The sequence below is a fragment of the Cetorhinus maximus genome, chromosome 10 (assembly GCF_964194155.1).
Source record: "Cetorhinus maximus chromosome 10, sCetMax3.hap1.1, whole genome shotgun sequence".
Lineage (NCBI taxonomy): Eukaryota > Metazoa > Chordata > Chondrichthyes > Lamniformes > Cetorhinidae > Cetorhinus > Cetorhinus maximus.
Genome location: NC_135888.1, coordinates 23,573,873 through 23,591,396, shown reverse-complemented (window position 1 = coordinate 23,591,396; position 17,524 = coordinate 23,573,873). Strand labels below are relative to the sequence as shown.

Here is a 17,524-nt window from a genome sequence, read left to right as displayed (position 1 = left end):
GAGTTCCAGGATTGTGACCCAGCGACAGTGAAGTAGCGGCAATATAGTTCCAAGTCAGGATGGTGACTGTAATGGAGGGGTAGAAACATAGAAAATAGGAGCAGGAGTAGGCCATTCAGCCCTTCGAGCCTGCTCCGCCATTCATTATGATCATGGCTGACCATCCAATTCAATAGCCTGCTCCCGCTTTCTCCCCATATCCTTTGATCCCTTTCACCCCAAGAGCTTTATCTAACTCCTTATTGAAAACATACAATGTTTTGGCCTCAACTACTTCCCGTGGTAGCGAATTCCACAGGCTCACCACTCTCTGGGTGAAGAAATTTCTCCTCATCTCAGTCCTAAATGGTTTACCCTGTATCCTCAGACTGTGACCCCTGGTTCTGGACTCCCCCACCATTGGGAACATCCTTCCTGCATCTACCCTGTCTAGTCCTGTTAGAATTTTATAGGTTTCTACGAGATCCCCCCTCATCCTTCTGAACTCCAGCAAATATAATCCTAACCGACTCAATCTCTCCTCATATGTCAGACCTGCCATCCCAGGAATCAGTCTGGTAAACCTTCCTTGCACTCCCTCTATAGCAAGAACATCCTTCCTCAGATAAGGAGACCAAAACTGCACACAATATTCCAGGTGTGGTCTCACCAAGGCCCTGTATAATTGCAGCAAGACATCCTTGCTCCTGCACTCAAATCCTTTCGCTATGAAGGCCAACATACCATTTGCCCTCTTTACCGCCTGCTGCACCTGCATGCTTACCTTCAGTGAATGGTGTACGAGGACACCCAGGTCTCGTTGCACATTCCCCTCTCTCAATTTATAGCCATTCAGATAATAATCTGCCTTCCTGTTTTTGCTACCAAAGTGGATAACCTCACATTTATCCACATTATACTGCATCTCCCATGCATTAGCCCACTCACTCAGCTTGTCCAAATCATGCTGAAGCATCTCTGCATCCTCCTCACAGCTCACCCTCCCACCCAGCTTTGTGTCATCTGCAAATTTGGAGATATTACATTTAGTTCCCTCATCTAAATCATTAATATATATTGTGAATAGCTGGAGTCCCAGCACCGATCCCCGCAGTACCCCACTAGTCACTGCCTGCCATTCGGAAAAAGACCCGTTTATTCCTACTCTTTGTTTCCTGTCAGCCAACCAGTTTTCTATCCATCTCAATACACTACCCCCAGTCCCATGCACTTTAATTTTACACACTAATCTCTTATGTGGGACTTTGTCGAAAGCCTTCTGAAAGTCCAAATAAACCACATCCACTGGCTCCCCCTCATCAACTCTCCTAGTTACATCCTTGAAAAATTCCAGTAGATTTGTGAAGCATAATTTCTCTTTCATAAATCCATGCTGACTCTGTCCGATTCTGCTACCGTTCTCCAAGTGCTCAGCTATTAAATCTTTTATAATGGACTCCAGAATTTTCCCCACTACTGACGTCAGGCTGACTGGTCTATAATTCCCTGTTTTCTCTCTACCTCCCTTTTTAAATAGTGGGACATTAGCTATCCTCCAATCTGTAGGAACTGTTCCAGAGTCTATAGAATCTTGGAAGATGACCGCCAATGCATTCACTATTTCTAGGGCCACTTCCTTAAGTACTCTGGAATGTAGATTATCAGGCCCTGGGGATTTATTGGCCTTCAATCCCATCAATTTCTCCAACACCATTTCTCTACTAACTGATTTCTTTCAGTTCCTCCCTCTCACTAAACCCTGTGTTCCCCGTTTCTGGTATGTCCTCCTTTGTGAAGGCAGAACCAAAGTATGTATTTAGTTGGTCAGCCATTTTTTTATTCCCCATTATAAATTCCCCTGTTTCTGACTGTACGGAACCTACATTTGTCTTCACCAATCTTTTTCTCTTCATATACCTACTTCCAGGTGGTGGTGTTCCCATGTGTCTACTGCCCTTGTCCATCCAGATGGTAGTGGTTGAGTTTGGAAGGTGCTGTCTAAGGACCCTAGGTGAATTCCTGCAGTGCATCTTGTAGATGGTACACACTGCTGCCAGAGTGTGTTGGTAGTGGAGGAAGTGAATGTTTGTGGATGGTGTAGCAATCAAGCGGGCTGCTTTGTCCTGAATAATGTCAAGCTTCTCGAGTGTTGTTGGAGCTGCACTCATCCAGTCAAGTTGGGGGTATTCCATCACACTCCTGACTTGTGACTTGTAGATGGTGGACAGGCTTTGGGGAGTCAGGAGGTGAGTTACTCGTTGCAGGATTCCTAGACTTTGACGTGCTCTCATAGCCACAGTATTTATATGGCTAGTCCAGTTCAGTTTCTGGTCGATGGAAATTTCAGGATGTTGATAGTTGGGGATTCAGCAATGTTAATGCCATTGAATGTCAAGGGGTGATAGTTAGATTCTCTCTTGTTGGAGATGTACATTGCCTAGCACTTGTGTGGAGCAAATGTTACTTGCCACTTGTAAGCCTAAGCCTGAATATTGTCCAAGTCTTGCTGCATTTGGACATGGACTGCTTCAGTATCTGAGGAGTCACGAATGGTACTGAACATTGTGCAATCATCAACGAAAATCCCCACTTCTGACCTTATGATGGAAGGAAGGTCATTGATGAAGCAGCTGAAGATGGTTGGGCCAAGGACAAGAAAAACTCCTGCAGTGGTGTCCTGGAACTGAGATGATTGACCTCCAACAACCACAACCATCTTCCTTTATGCTAGGTATGATTCCAACCAGCAGAGAGTTTTCCCCAATTCCCATTGACTCCAGTTTTGCTAGGGGTCTTTGATGCCACACTCAGCCAAATGCTGCCTTGATGTCAAGGGCAGTCACTCTCACCTCACCTCTGGACTTCAGCTCTTTTATCCATGTTTGAATCAAGGCTGTAATGGGGTCAGGAGCTGAGTGACCCTGGAGGCAGCCAAACTGAGCATCTGTGAGCAGGTTATTGCTAAGCAAGTGCCACTTGATAGCACTGTTGGTGACACCTTCGATCACTTTACTGATAATCAAGAGTAGACTGAAGGGGCGGTAATTGGCCAGGTTGGTTTTGTCCTGTTTTTTGTGTACAGGACACACCTGGGCAATTTTCCATATTGCCAGGTAGATGCCAGTGTTGTTGTATTGGAACAGGAGCACGGCAAGTTCTAGAGCACAATCTTCAGTACTATTGCTGGAATGTTGTCAGAGCCCATAGCGTTTACAGTATCCACTGCCTTCAGCAGTTTCTTGATAACACGTGGAGTGAATTGAATTGGCTGAAGACTGGCATCTGTGATGCTGGGGACCTTTGGAGTAGGCCGAGATGGGTCATCCACTTGGCACTTTTTGATGAAGATTGTTGCAAATGTTTCGGCCTTATCTTTGCGCTGACGTGCTGGGCTCCTCCACCATTGAGAATGGAGATATTTGTGCAGCCTCCTTATCTAGCAAGTTGTTTAATTGTCCACCACCATTCATGACTGGATGTGGCAGGACTGCAGAGCTTTGATCTGATCCATTGGTTGTGGAATCGCTTAGCTCTAACGCTTGCTGCTTATGACGTTCGGCACATTAGTCCTGTGCTGTAGCTACACCAGGTTGACAGGGGTGTGGTACGTGATAATCAGCAGAGGGTTTCCTTGCCCATGTTTGACCTGATGCTATGAGATTTCATGGGGTCCAGAGTCAAGGTTGAGGACTCCCATGGTAACTCCTTCCCAAATGTATACCACTGTGCCCACCTCTTCTGGATCTGTCTTCCTGGTGGGACAGGACATACCCAGGGATGGTGATGGTAGTGTCTGAGACATAGTCATACTCATGGAATCATACTTTACAGACAATGTCAGGCTGTTGCTTGACTAGTCTGTAAGACAGCTCTCTCAATTTTGGCACAAGTCCCCAGATGTTAGCAAGGAGGACTTTGCAGGGTCAACAGGGCTGAGTTTGCAGTTATCGATTCCGGGTAGTTCATCCGTTTCATTCCTCTTAGACTTTCTAGTGGTTTGATATAACTGATAGCTTGCTAGGCTATTTCAGAGGGCATTTAAGAGTCAACCATTTTGTTGCTGCTCTGGAGTCACATGTCGGCCAGAGTGGGTAAGGACAGCAGATTTGCTTCCCTAAGGTTCTTCAGTGAACCAGATGGGTTTTTCCCCAACAATCGACAATGGTTTCACGATCTTCATTAGACTTTTCAGGTCATGATCCTTCGTCATAACAGGAACATGGAATGGAATTTATCTGGTCCCACACCCCACCTTTTCCCTGTAGCCCAGCAAATTTTTGCTCTTCGGACAACTGGCAGATGAAATTTAATGCAGAGAAGTGTGAAGTGATTCATTTTGATAGGAAGAACGCAGAGACAATATAAAATAAAGGATAGAATTCTAATAGGGCAGCAGAGCTGAGGGATCTGGGTGCGTATATGCATAAATCATTGAAGGTGGCAGGACAGGTTGAGAGAGGGGTTAAAGCAGCATTTGGCATACTGGGCTTTATCAATAATGGCAGAGAGTACAAAAGCAAGGAAGTTATTTTAAACCCTTATAAAACACTGGTTTGGCCTCAACTGGAGTATTGCATCCAGTTCTGGACACCACACTTTAGGAAAGACATGAAGGCATTAGAGATGGTACAGAAAAGACTCATGGACTAGTAATCGAGAGACCCAGAGTAATGCCACAGCAGATGTTGGAATTTTAACTCAAAAATCTGAAATTAAAAGTCTACTGATGGTTTCATGATCATTGTCGATTGTTGTAAAAACCCATTTGGTTCACTAATGTCCTTCAGGGAAAGAAATCTACTGTCCTTACCTGGTCTGGCCTACGTGTGACTCCAGACCCACAGAAATGTGGTTGACTCTTAAATGCCCTCTGAAATGGCCTAGCAAGCCACTGAGTTATATCAAACCATTACAAAGTCTCAAGGTGGCGGCACAGTGGTATACAGTCGTGAGGGAGTTGCTCTGGGAGTCCTCAACTTCAACCCCGGACCCCATGAAGTCTCATGGCATCAGGTCAAACATGGGCAAGGAAACATCCTGCTGATTACCACTTACCGCCCTCCCTCAGCTGATTAATCAGTGCTCTCCCATGTTCAACACCGCTCAGAGGAAGCACTGAGGGTGGCAAGGGCACAGAATGTACTCTGAGTGCGGGACTTCAATATCCATCACCAAGAATAGCTCAGTAGCACCACTACTGACCAAGCCCTAAAGGATATAGCTGCTATACTGGGCCTGCGGCAGGTGGTGAGGGAACGAAGAGGGAAAAACATACTTGACCTCATCCTCACCAACCTGCCTGCTGCAAATGCATCTGTTCATGACAGTATTGGTAGTTATGACCACCGCACAATTGTTGTGGAGACGAAGTCCTGCTTTCACATTGAGGATACCCTCCATTGTGCTGTGTGGCACTGCCATCGTGCCAAATGGAATAGATTTTGAACAGAATTAGCACCTCAAAACTGGGCATCCATCAAGCACTGTGGGCCATCAGCAGCAGAATTGTACTCAAACAATTGGTAACCTCATGGCCCGGCATATCCCCAACTCTACCATTACCATCAAGCCAGGGAATAAACACTGGTTCAATGAAGAGTGCAGGAGGTCATGCCAGGAGCAGCACCAGGCATACCTAAAAATGTGTCAACCTGGTGAAACTAAATGCAGGACTACTTGTGTGCCCAACAGCATAAGCGGCAAGTGATAGACAGAGGTAAGCGATCCCACAACCAACAGATCAGATCTAAGCTCTGCAGTCCTGCCTCATCCAGCGGTGAATGGTGGTGGACAATTAAACAGCTCACTGGTGGAGAAGGCTCCACAAATATCCCCATCCTCAATGATGGGAGAGCCCAGCACATCAGTGCAAAAGGCTGAGCATTTGCTACAATCTTCAGCCAGAAGTACCGAGCAGATGATTCATCTCTGCCTCCTCTGGGGGTCCCCAGCATCACAGATGCCAGTTCGATTCACTCCACATGATATCAAGGAACAGCTTGAAGGCACTGGATACTGCAAAGGCTTTGGGGCCCTGACAATATTCCAGCAATAATACTGAAGACTTGTGCTCCAGAACTTGCCTTGCCCCTAGCCAAGTACAGCTACAACCCTGGCACCTACCCAGCTATGTGGAAAATTGCTCAAAAAGCAGGATACATCCAACCAGGCCAATTACTGCCCCATCAGTCTCCCCTCCATCATCAGTAAAGTAATGGAAGGGGTCATCAACAGTGCTATCAAGCAGCACTTGCTTAGCAATAACCTGCTCACTGACGTCCAAGTTCCACCAGGGCCACTAAGCTCCTGATCTCATTACAGCCTTGGTTGAAACATGGACAAATGAGCTGAACTCCAGAGGTGAGGCGAGAGTGATTGCCCTCGACATCAAGGAGCCCTAACAAAACTGGAGTCAATGGGAATCAGGGGGAAAACTCTCCGCTGGTTGGAGTCATACCTAGCACAAAAGGAAGATGGTTGTGGTTGCTGGAGGTTAGTCTTCTCAGCTCCAGGACATCACTCTAGGAATTCCTCAGGGTAGTGTCCTCAGCCCAACCATCTTCAGCTGCTTCATCAATGACCTTTCTTTCATCATAAGGTTAGAAGTGGGGATGTTAGCTGATGATTGCACATTGTTCAGCACCATTCGTGACTCCTCAGATGCTGAAGCAGTCCATGTCCAAAAGCAGCAAGACCTGGACAATATCCAGGCTTGGGCTGGCAAGTACCATTTGCACCACACAAGTGCCAGGCAATGACCATCTCCAACAAGCTAGAATCCAACCATCACCCCTTGATGTTCAATGGCATTACCATCACTGAATCCCCAACTATCAACATCCTGGGGGGCAGGTGGGGGGGTGGGGGGGGGGGTGGAGGTTACCATTTACCAGAAACCGGACTAGCTATATAAACACTGTGGCTACAAGAGGGCTCAGAGGCTAGGAATCCTGCGATGGATAACTCACCTCCTGACTCCCCAAAGCCTGTCCACCATCTACACGGCACAAATCAAGAGTATGATGGAGTTCTCCCCACTTGCCTGGATATGCCTGCAGCTCCCACAACACTCAAGAAGCTGGACACTGTCCAGGACAAAGTAGCCCACTCGATTAGTACCACATCCACAAACATTCACTCCCTCCACCACCGGTGCACAGTAGCAGCAGTGTGTACCATCTACAAGATGCACTGCAGGAATACACCCAGGGTCCTTAGACAGCACCTTCCAAACCCACGGCCACTACCATCTAGAAGAACAAGGGCAGCAGATAGATGGGAACACCACCACCTGGAAGTTCCCCTCCAAGTCACTCACCATCGTGACTTGGAAATATATCACCATTCCCTTGCTGTCACTGGGTTAAAATCCTGGAACTCCCTCCCTAACAGCACTGTGGGTGTACCTACACCACATGAACTGCAGCTGTTCAAGAAGGCAGCTCACCACCACCTTCTCAAGGGCAAGAAGGGATGGGCAATAAATACTGGCCCAGCTAGTGAAGCCCACATCCCATGAATGAATAAAAAGAGTGTAGAAGTCTTACAGGACAATGTGTCTGAATGTGGCCCACTAGTTGGCAGTGGCAGTAAAAGGAAATAACAACCAACAGCATGTTGATACATTTTTTAAATTAATTTTATTTTGAAACATAACAATTAACAATATGCTCTGAACAGAATATGCTATCAAATATTTCTTCAATTCTAAAATTCAGGCATCAACATTGAGCACAATTTGTAAAATTCTTTTAAATACAAGTGCACATTTTTTTTGGGAAAACAGTACTAACAGTCATTGAAATGTCACACACACTAAGTAAACCTTTATTGAAACATTCACACAATCAGCAGCTTATTTATGGAAGAAACCCAAATGAACTGGCCCCCAAAACCTTCATATGGAGACACAGACTTATGGTTTTTTAGAAGATGCAGAGGTTTCAGTTAAAGTTTGGTGGAATTTGACTAATGCGCCTCATTTCTGATTATAGTAACTGAATGCCATTGGTCGGGCGATGATTGAGGAGGAGGAGGGGGGAGTTACAGGAAGATACTAATCCAACATCACAATCAGCAGCAAAAAACAAACTCCTTTAAATAATTTACTCTTGTTTCTGGTCAGCAAAAATAAAGTTTGTGCTGTAGCAGATAAATATTTTTTTTCTTTCCTAGCTTTGCTGCACTGAGTTGATTGAATTGGAGCTTTTGATAAAATACAAACTATAAATCTGCCACTGATTAAATGGCCAGCCACAGCCATGAATTAAGAGCTTACATCATGAGCAGTGCAAAAATACGTTACTGGCTCTTTCATGCAATATATTTTAGTTGCTCTACATCATGCATTCGCAATCATTTATCCCCTCCTGCACCGTCATTTAGTGTCGAGATCTGTTTAGTTGCCTTAATCACCCTTTTACGAATAATTTAATGAAGAGACAATCAGGTCTCCAGAACCACAACAGGCAATCTATCCCTCAGACCTGCTGTCAGATGGCACATGGTTTGGTACAGTTTATATAGCATAACAGTCACAAACATAATAGTTTTATTGTATCTAGGATCCTATGGCAGTCTTGGTCACAGCTCAGTGCTCATGAGCAGGGCATCACTAGATTTGGTCATTCGTGTTTCCAAGAGATTAGCTCTGGTTATAGTGATCAATAAAGCTTGATTTCCCATTTCAGCCACAAATGCTTGTGTCTATTTTATCGATTATTACAAACGATGGTGGGCTAAGGCATCGGTTTACATTCAACTGGGCGGTTGGCTATTCAAGAGATCGGGTATTACAACTTGATTAGGAAGAAAAATAATTAGCTGCTGCCTCGTTCCTTTCCTTCCCTCTTTACCAACTGCCTTTCCACAAAGTAACATCATGAACCAAGGTGTGCAGAACCTGCTAAGGCCTGTATCTGTTGTGAGCATAGAACCACGTTAGCTCTCCACTAGCCTGGACAATCCCACATCTGAGCCAGGCAGATGTGCAGTACTCTACAGCTGGATCACTGGCCCACCAGCCTGGGACTAGCCGCCACGTTAAAGGTCAAGACCTTCTCCACTTGGCTGCTTCAAGCGGTGAGGGGTTTAACAACGCTTTCCTTTTCTATGGCTGGGACCACTTGGCCAAAAATTGTCCTCATCCTAGTGGGGAGCTGAGAGCAATTGACAGAGGAAAGAAAGCTTTGGACCAAAGTCTTCCAACTCAAAAATCTAATTTTCACATCCCCCCTACCCCACACCCACAGTAACTAGTGGGCTACATTCAGATATACTTTCCTGTAAGACTTCTACACTCTAATATTTAAAAGAAAATCTATTATAACCAACACCACGCTAAGAAAAGCAATCAAGATTCACCATAAGGCAAATATATTACATAAGAATAATAGTCATTTCTGTGAAACACCTCAATTGAGGGTCTATCAATAGTGTCAACATGGCCTTCAGGGTTCAGTGATATCAACATAACCCAATTAAGACACTGGCTCCTTCACATTTAATTATAAATGAACACAATTCCAGCTATTTTCAACTTCAAATCAACTCTAAAATAATTCTGCATATTGGCAGAAACAGCATCTTCAACTCCAATTTTATTTTAATGCTCTTTGTTCTACCCCATCACCCTTCTCCCAGGTATAGCAAGGCAGTGTTGTTTGAGAGAAAAAACAGTGACAACAAGTGGAAGCAGACAGACTGAGTGGGTGTATGAGAGACAGTCCATTTGTTATGTCTCACGTAAAAGTGGGGGGGGAAGAGAGACAGACAGACACAGAGCAATTTTGAAAGTGCGACTGAGTGAGAGAGAGAGACAGGATTTGAGCGTCAATTAGCAGGAAGCAGGCAGATACCAAGAGATGGTGTACAAGAGAGTCTCAGAGGTAGGTGGAAGAGAGACAGGGAGGCAGATGCAGTGCAATTTTGAGTGCGAGAGCGGGAAGATGCAAGAGACAGATACACAAAAGGTCTGCGAGAGACTGGATGTGGGTAGAAACTTACACAGGAAATGTTCTGAAACTGGGATCAATACTGTAGTCTTAGGGAAGTGTTAGTTTGCTTTGCAAGGGTGCTAAATGCAAATCTATCCTGTATTGCTGTTGACAATTTACCAGAGTTGGGAGCACTCAGTACTTCTCAGTACAGATTAGTAGAACAGCTATATAAAAATGACAGCCTTTAGAAACCAATATCTGAAAACCACATTAAAATTATACCATGTTCTGGTTAAAGAAAAAACCTATCCATTCATTGGCTCCTAATCAATTAAATTTACAGTGTCCTATATACAATTATCCATTGAGATATCCATAATGTCATTCAAACGCTTATCCAAAACAGTTTGCAATTCCACACACAAGGAATACATACTACACTGAATTGACACTAGTCTAACGAGCAATTTGACCCACAAAACATCACAATTTTGAAAAGTAAATCTAAAAAAGAATCGTCGTATTCTTAGCCCATAATCTAGAAGATTTTCACCTTTTGACACAATCTTGCCACACAACCACAGACATGAATTCACATGAGGAAGAATCAGGAGGATGAGAACAGAATCTGTGCCACCTTAATGGTGAATGACCTTTGCCCTCAAGCACCACGAGTGAAGTGGGCCAAAGAAGAAACGTTGACCTTTAAATCATTGTGACATTGCCCCTTAACCATTTCCTAACTAAACCAAGTTTCTTTATGGCTTTGTTTTTTGCTCTAAGCTGCCCCCATACAAAACGTATGGGGTTTCTTGGGCACTCATGGTCAGGGTTAATGGGGGGGGGTATGGGGTTTCTTGGGCACTCATGGTCAGGGTTAATGGGGGGGGGGAGGGGGGTGCAGGGGCAGGGGAGAGAGAGGGGAAATGGGATTAAGGCTGGGGTAGGCAAAAGCTGGGTTATTGTGCAGCCAGAGATAGAAAATGGGCTTCCCAGGTTCAAGAACTCTTGCAACTTGAAATGAGATTTACAAATAAGCAAGAATAAATTGGAATGTCCCCTTGATGTGGGGGGGTGGGGAGAGAGATTGTGATGGCTTAGTCCTGGGGTTTACCATTTTGCTACTGGGAGAGGACCCACAAAGCAGAGGTGTCCAAACACCACCCCTACGGGCAGCCCGAGACCCAAGCGATCCAACACCAGGAGCCCAAATGAGGGGGAACAATCTTAAAATTAGAGCTAGGAATTCAGGGGCAATGTCAGGAAAAATTTCTTTACACAAGGGTTGTGGAAATTTCCCCAAAAAGCTGTTGAATCTGGAGGTGAATTGGAGCTCTCAAAACAGAGTGTGATAAATTTTTCTTAAGTGAGGTATTAAGGATGACAGAACCAAAATGGACCCAAGATACAGGTCAGCATTGATCTAACAGAATGGCAAAACAGGCTCGAGGGGCTGAATGATCACCTCCTGTTCCTTTGACTTATGGGACTAGAAGATTGGAAAGGGCAGTTTTGTCTTTAAGGACTGTCGCCTTATTTGTGGATAAATCCTGAATCTGAATCCAGGATCTGTTAGTAACAGAAACTCCAGATATATGGGGGATTAATTGCAACGGAGATTTAAACTCTAACTCTGGCCCATCCCTGAGACTTCTGTACAAGACTTGGAGGCAAACGTTTGAAATTGCTGTGTGTTGTGTGAGCTGGCATCAAGTGCTAGCACTAAATAAGGTTTTTAAACTTTATTTTTTGGCATGCTTAAACCAGAAAGAGCTCCCATTTTCCCACAAAAAGACAAGCGGGACCTTTCTTTGCTTGGAAGAGAGGCTGGGCAGGCAGGAAAAAGGTGCAACGGGGGCCAGAAGCAGAAAAAGGGGGAGCATCAAGATACAGAATGCTCCAAACATTGAACATCATAATACAAAGACAGGTCCTGAAGGCGTAACCATCAAGGTAGGTGATCCACCAAGACAAAACATCACTAGGCAGTTATGATAGAAAATACAATGGGATACACTGCTGGATGTTCTCCCTCATCAGCAGCACTTTAAAAGCACAGCACTAATCAGAATTAAAGTTTCCATGCTCCTCCCCCTTGCCCACCTAACACTGAAGAAAGTTTCTGATTGACCTTGCAGCTCCTTGCTCACTGGCACTTCATTCAGAATCTCATTAACAGTGCCAGGACGGGGTTGCAGAGCACTGGCCGATTGAAAACAAATGAACCGGTTCAGTTAATCGGCTGGAAAGGCCCTTCAACGTTAGGTGGGTGGAGAGGGGCAAAAACATTTGCGCCTTAAAACACATGGCTGGCAATGCCAATGTGGGGAGGGGGGAGCATGTAACTAGGAAAGTTGTGCTGTCAGAACTTTTGCACCATTACAAATCACTTGCCCTAATTATCAAAAGATAAACCTCCAAATTACATACACCAGATACTGATTTAACCCTTTGATGATTCTAATTTCATGCAAACATTAAAAATAGAAACAGCGACAATTCCTGGACTTGTACATGTATCACAAACAGCTAATTATTGACTGCCTATTGCATCAGATTGTACGATAAACTCACACTTGATTAAGGAATGTGATTACTGGGGTTGTAGCTTCAATTAGCGGGAATACCAAGAATGGGAATCAAGTGTTGACGGTTTGGTCCTGCCCAATTATAATCTTCATTTTTAAGTAAAGTTTTTTTTTAAACGCAATGATCAGTGTCAAACCAAAATCAGGAGTGATACTGGTAGGAGATCACACAGCCTAGAAATCCTGACTGGTGATGGTGATAGGTGAGTGCAGGACACACACAATTGGCGACCCATCTAAAACAACAGAGTTAATAACAGGGATGGAAATAGGTGCGAGAGGAGCCTTCCTTCCCCAGATGTATTGGGTATCGCCATCACATCAATCCAACTACTTTCTGTTAGAAAGGCAAGTTACCTTGTAATACAAAAGTCAGGATGGTTTAGTATTAAGTGAGGGGGGAGGTGGGGGGTGGTAGATTAAAGGACAGCACTAAAAACCCATGTGTCCAGGTGGTTTAAGACAGCTGGAGTTACACTTGGCCAAGATGACTGACTAGGCATGTCAATACTAACTAGCGAACTTTCCACTAGCAGTTAGGAAGCTGTTGTTTAAAGATCAAATATGATAATTTCAGATATTTTCCCACGTATACAAGCTGCTCCGGTACAGCTTTTATTTTTTGCATCAGACCCTGGCGGGAGTTATTCATGATTTGTAAACCCACAGGTATCTAAGCAAAATTGGGATATTTTTCAGACAGCCCTGGTTTAAACTAACAGAATAAGGAGTCATGGATTGGAGGTGGGGGGAGGAGGGGGAGTGGGGGGTGGGGGGGCTGGTGGTGTTGGTGGTTGATAGTGGGATTTGGGATTGTTATGACTAATTTTACATGACCAATTTGGACAATGTGCACCCTAAAGCGCCTTGGGTTTAACACCTCTTCTGCACATTCGTTAAAAAAATTATAAAGGGCTTCTCATGGGAGACTGGAGTGCAGTAGAAAGCTTAAATATAAGTTTAACTGTAGTGATATGAGTTCTTGTTCAATGAGGATTAGCGAGTCTCAATATCTTTGCTGAGTATCAGTCATTGATTCTTGAAATTTCAGCTGCTGCATCAGAGTCGAGGTGTTCTGCACTTTGTCCCAAATCAACAGCAATTACTCAAAGCCCAGTCAATGTGAAAACCCAGATACAGTCATTATTTAAACTTACTCTGAGCCTGCAAGAAGCTTCTGCACTACTCCCTACTGGCACACAGTGGCAGATTTAAGTACTGAAGGAAGCAGGGCACACCTGTAAAAATATTCCCTCAAATCCTGAGATTATTTTGGTCAGTCACATCCTGGTCTCTAAAAACACACCATAACTTTCAACCCTTGTGGCCATATTGCTGTGATACTGAAGATTCAGGAAACTTCACTGCATCATGCAACACTAGACAGTGAGGAGTTCACAGATTGCATTTCAAAGTAACACAAAGTTGAATGTTTTTTGTTTGGACTGGACAGTTCAGGTTGAAGCAACTGAGCTCTGACCCACTGATTTTTAAGGTTAAGTTGTACTAGGCCAACTCTAGACATCTGCATCACAGCACTACAGTAGGTAAACCTTCAGCAGTAACTGATCTGCACAAAAGTTGTCCTTCCTTTAGCTGTGATAAGGGTTTATTTATTAATTTATCTTGTTACCATATTCTTTCATTGGAGGAAAAGTCACTGTCTTAATTTGGAGTGCAATTACTACCACCTTGCTCAGCACCAATAATGCATATCCATTAACATTGGAGGGCAGGGAAAGAGAGGGAGAGATTGGGGGAGGAGGTGGGGAGTCACAGGATTGCACAGTACACAGAGTTAAAGATCACCTTTAGCCACACACTTCCCTGTGGGTGTGGAGAAGTTTTCCCAGAAGGCACTGCAGAGGCAGGTTTGGTCACTTTCCCACCATATGTTATGTGTGCGTGTGAATGTGTGCGTGTGTGTGTGTGTCAGAGAACGTGTGTGTGTCGGTGTGTGGCGTTTCCTGGAATATCGAGTACATTTGAACGGTTGTTATGCAGAATCCTGGAGTTCTTTTGCTTTCTTTAGGATCAGGTCAACATCAGAAATTGGATAGTCCTGTCCATGGATCAATGGAGAAAAGTGAAAAACAATCAAATATACCAAATGATACAGGCAATGTCTATACCATTAGGACTTGCATTTATATATCATCTTCCAGGACGTGCCAAAAATCACTTTTACAATGAAGTACTTCTTTTGAAGCGCAGTCAATGTTGTAATGTAGGAAACACAGCAGCCAATTTGTGGACAGCAAGCTCCCACAAGCAGTATCGAAATAACCTTTTTTTGTGATGTTGCTTGTGTAGTAAATATTACCCAGGATTATGGGGAGTATTCCCTCGCTCTTCTTCGAAATAGTGGCCACGTGGTCTTTTACACCCACCTGTGAGGGCAGCTGAGGTCTCAGTTTAACATCTGAAAGACAGCACCTCTGATGGTGCAGCATTCCCTCACCTTTGTACTGCACTGGGACTGTCAGCTCGTATTATGGGCTCAAGTAGTGGAAGATAGTGATGTAGTGGTCATGTCATTAGATCAGTAATCCAGAGGCTCAGGCTAATGCTCTGGGGAGATGGGCTAAAATCCCACCATGGCAGCTGGTGGAATTTAAATTCAATTAATAAAATTTGGAATTGACAGCTAGTTATCACTGATGGTGACCATGAAACTAACATGGCTAACCGGTCCAGCCTTTCCTCATAAGACAACACACCCATTCCTGGTATTAGAAGATAAACCTGCCCTGAACTGCTTCTAACGCATTTACATCTTTCTTTAAATAAGGAGACCAGTACTATACACAATACTCCAGATGTGGTCTCGCCAGTGCCCTATATAACTGAAGCATAACCTCCCTACTTTTGTAACCATTCCCCTCACAATAAATGATAACGTTCTATTAGCTTTCCTAATTACCTGTACCTGCATACAAACTTTTTGTGATTCATGCACTAGGACGCCCAGATCCCACTGAATCTCAGAGCTCTGCAATCTCTCTCAACTTAGATAATAAGCTTCCTTTTTATTCTTCCTTCCAAAATGAACACTTTCACATTTGCCTACAGTATACTCCATTTGGCAGATCTTTGCCCACTCACTTAACCTATCTATGCCACTTTGTAGCCTCCTTACGTCCTCTCCAAAATTTACTTTCCTACTTATCTGTGTCAAATCGTAAAAAGTTGAGGCCCCAGCACAGATCCCTGGGGCACACCACTCATCACATCCTGCCAACCAGAAAAAGACCCATTTATGCCAACTATCTACTTCCTGTTAGCCAGCCAATCTTCTATCCATGCCAATATGTTATCCCGTACACCATGAGCTTTTATTTTCTGCAATAACCTTTGATGTGGCACTTTATCAAATGCTTTCTGGAAATCTAAGTACAGTACATTCACTGGTTCCCCTTTATCCACAGCATGTGACTCCTGGTTGACTCTTAACTGCCCTCTGAAATGGCCTAGCAAGCCACTAGGTTCAAGGGCAATTAGGGATGAGCAACAAATGCTGGTCTTGCCAGAAACACCTACATTTCATGAAAGAATAAATAAAATCTTTGGAGTAGGACTCAAACCTATCAACTCAGAGCGCTATCCACTGAACCATGGCTGACATGTTTCAAAAACACCAACATTTTTTTTTATTATTCATTCACGGGATGTGGGGCTTCACTGGCTGGGCCAGAATTTGTTGCCCATCAATAGTTGCCCTTGAGAAGGTGGTGGTGAGCTGCCTTCTTGAACTGCTGTAGACAATGTGGTGTGGGTACACCCACAGTGATATTAAGAAGGGAGTTCCAGGATTTTCACCCAGCGACAGTGAAGGAATGACGATATATTTCTAAGTCAGGATGGTGAGTGACTTGGAGGGAACCTTCCAAGTGGTGGTGTTCCCATCTACCTGCTGCCATGGTCCTTCTAGATGGTAGTGGTCATGAGTTTGGAAGGTGTCTAAGGAGCCTTGGTGAATTCCTGCAGTGCATCTTGTAGATGGTACACACTGCTGCTATTGTGCATCAGTGGTGGGGAGAGGGAATGTTTGTGGATGGGGTATCAATCAAGTGGGCTGCTTTGTCCTGGGCGGTGTCAAGCTTTTTGAGAGTTGTGGGGGCTGCACTCATCCAGGCAAGTGGGGAGTGTTCCATCCACTCCTGACTTAGGCCTTGTAGATGTTGGACAGGCTTTGGGAAGTCAGGAACTGAGTTACTCCTCGCAGGATTCCTAGCCTCCAACCCGCACTTGCAGCCTCAGTATTTATATGGCTAGTCCAGTTCAGCTTCTGAACTGTCATTTTACACAATAAGAGCAAGGGAAGGCCATTCAGCTTAACCCTGCATTCATCTTTGGGGTTGAATAGTCTGCGTTTGTGTTACTGGACCAGTATTCCATGAGCCTAGATTAATAACCCAGAGAATGCAAGTTCAAATCTCGCTATGGTAGTTTGAGAATTTGAATTTAGTTTAAAAAGGACATGTTTTGAATAAGATTGCTGTGATTAGTCAATAACTCCATTATCATGGCATCATGCAACTACCAGAATGGCAGAAGGCAAATGAAATAAACCTTGGTCTTTTTACATTTAGCAATTGCAATGAGTATTCTATTGTAGACTGCACCCTCTACCCCATGTACACATGTGCACAAATCACCTGGTGTTCCTTAAAATAAGGATCAACAAATTCCTTTCCCTCAACTCCTATGGAGAGGATGACAGGGGGTTTTTGGGCGGGGGGGGGGGGCGGTAATTGAAGCAATGTCAGTATCATATACACAAATTTTTGAAGGTGGCAGGGCAAGTTGATAAAGTTGTTTAAAGAAAAAACAAACATATAGGATGATTGACTCTATAAACAGAGACACAAGAATACAAAATCAAGCAAGTTATCCTCAACCTTTATAAATCACTGGTCACACCTCAACTGGAGTAGTGTGTCCAATTCTGGGCACCGCACTTTAGGAGGGATGTCCAGGCCTTGGAGGGGGTGTGGAGGAGATTTACTGAAATGATTC

At 44.2% G+C, this 17,524-nt stretch overlaps 1 protein-coding gene across 1 annotated transcript in view; it reads right to left on the bottom strand.

Annotated features, from left to right (window-relative positions):
* Nucleotides 1-13,269: 13,269 nt before the first annotated feature.
* Nucleotides 13,270-17,524, bottom strand: part of tbc1d13 (TBC1 domain family, member 13) — a 30,405-nt gene continuing 26,150 nt past the window's right edge. Inside the window, exon 10 of the mRNA XM_078550175.1 lies at nucleotides 13,270-14,567. Coding sequence (XP_078406301.1) covers nucleotides 14,502-14,567 — 66 coding nt within the window. The 3' untranslated portion in view covers nucleotides 13,270-14,501. The remainder of the gene's footprint in view (nucleotides 14,568-17,524) is intronic.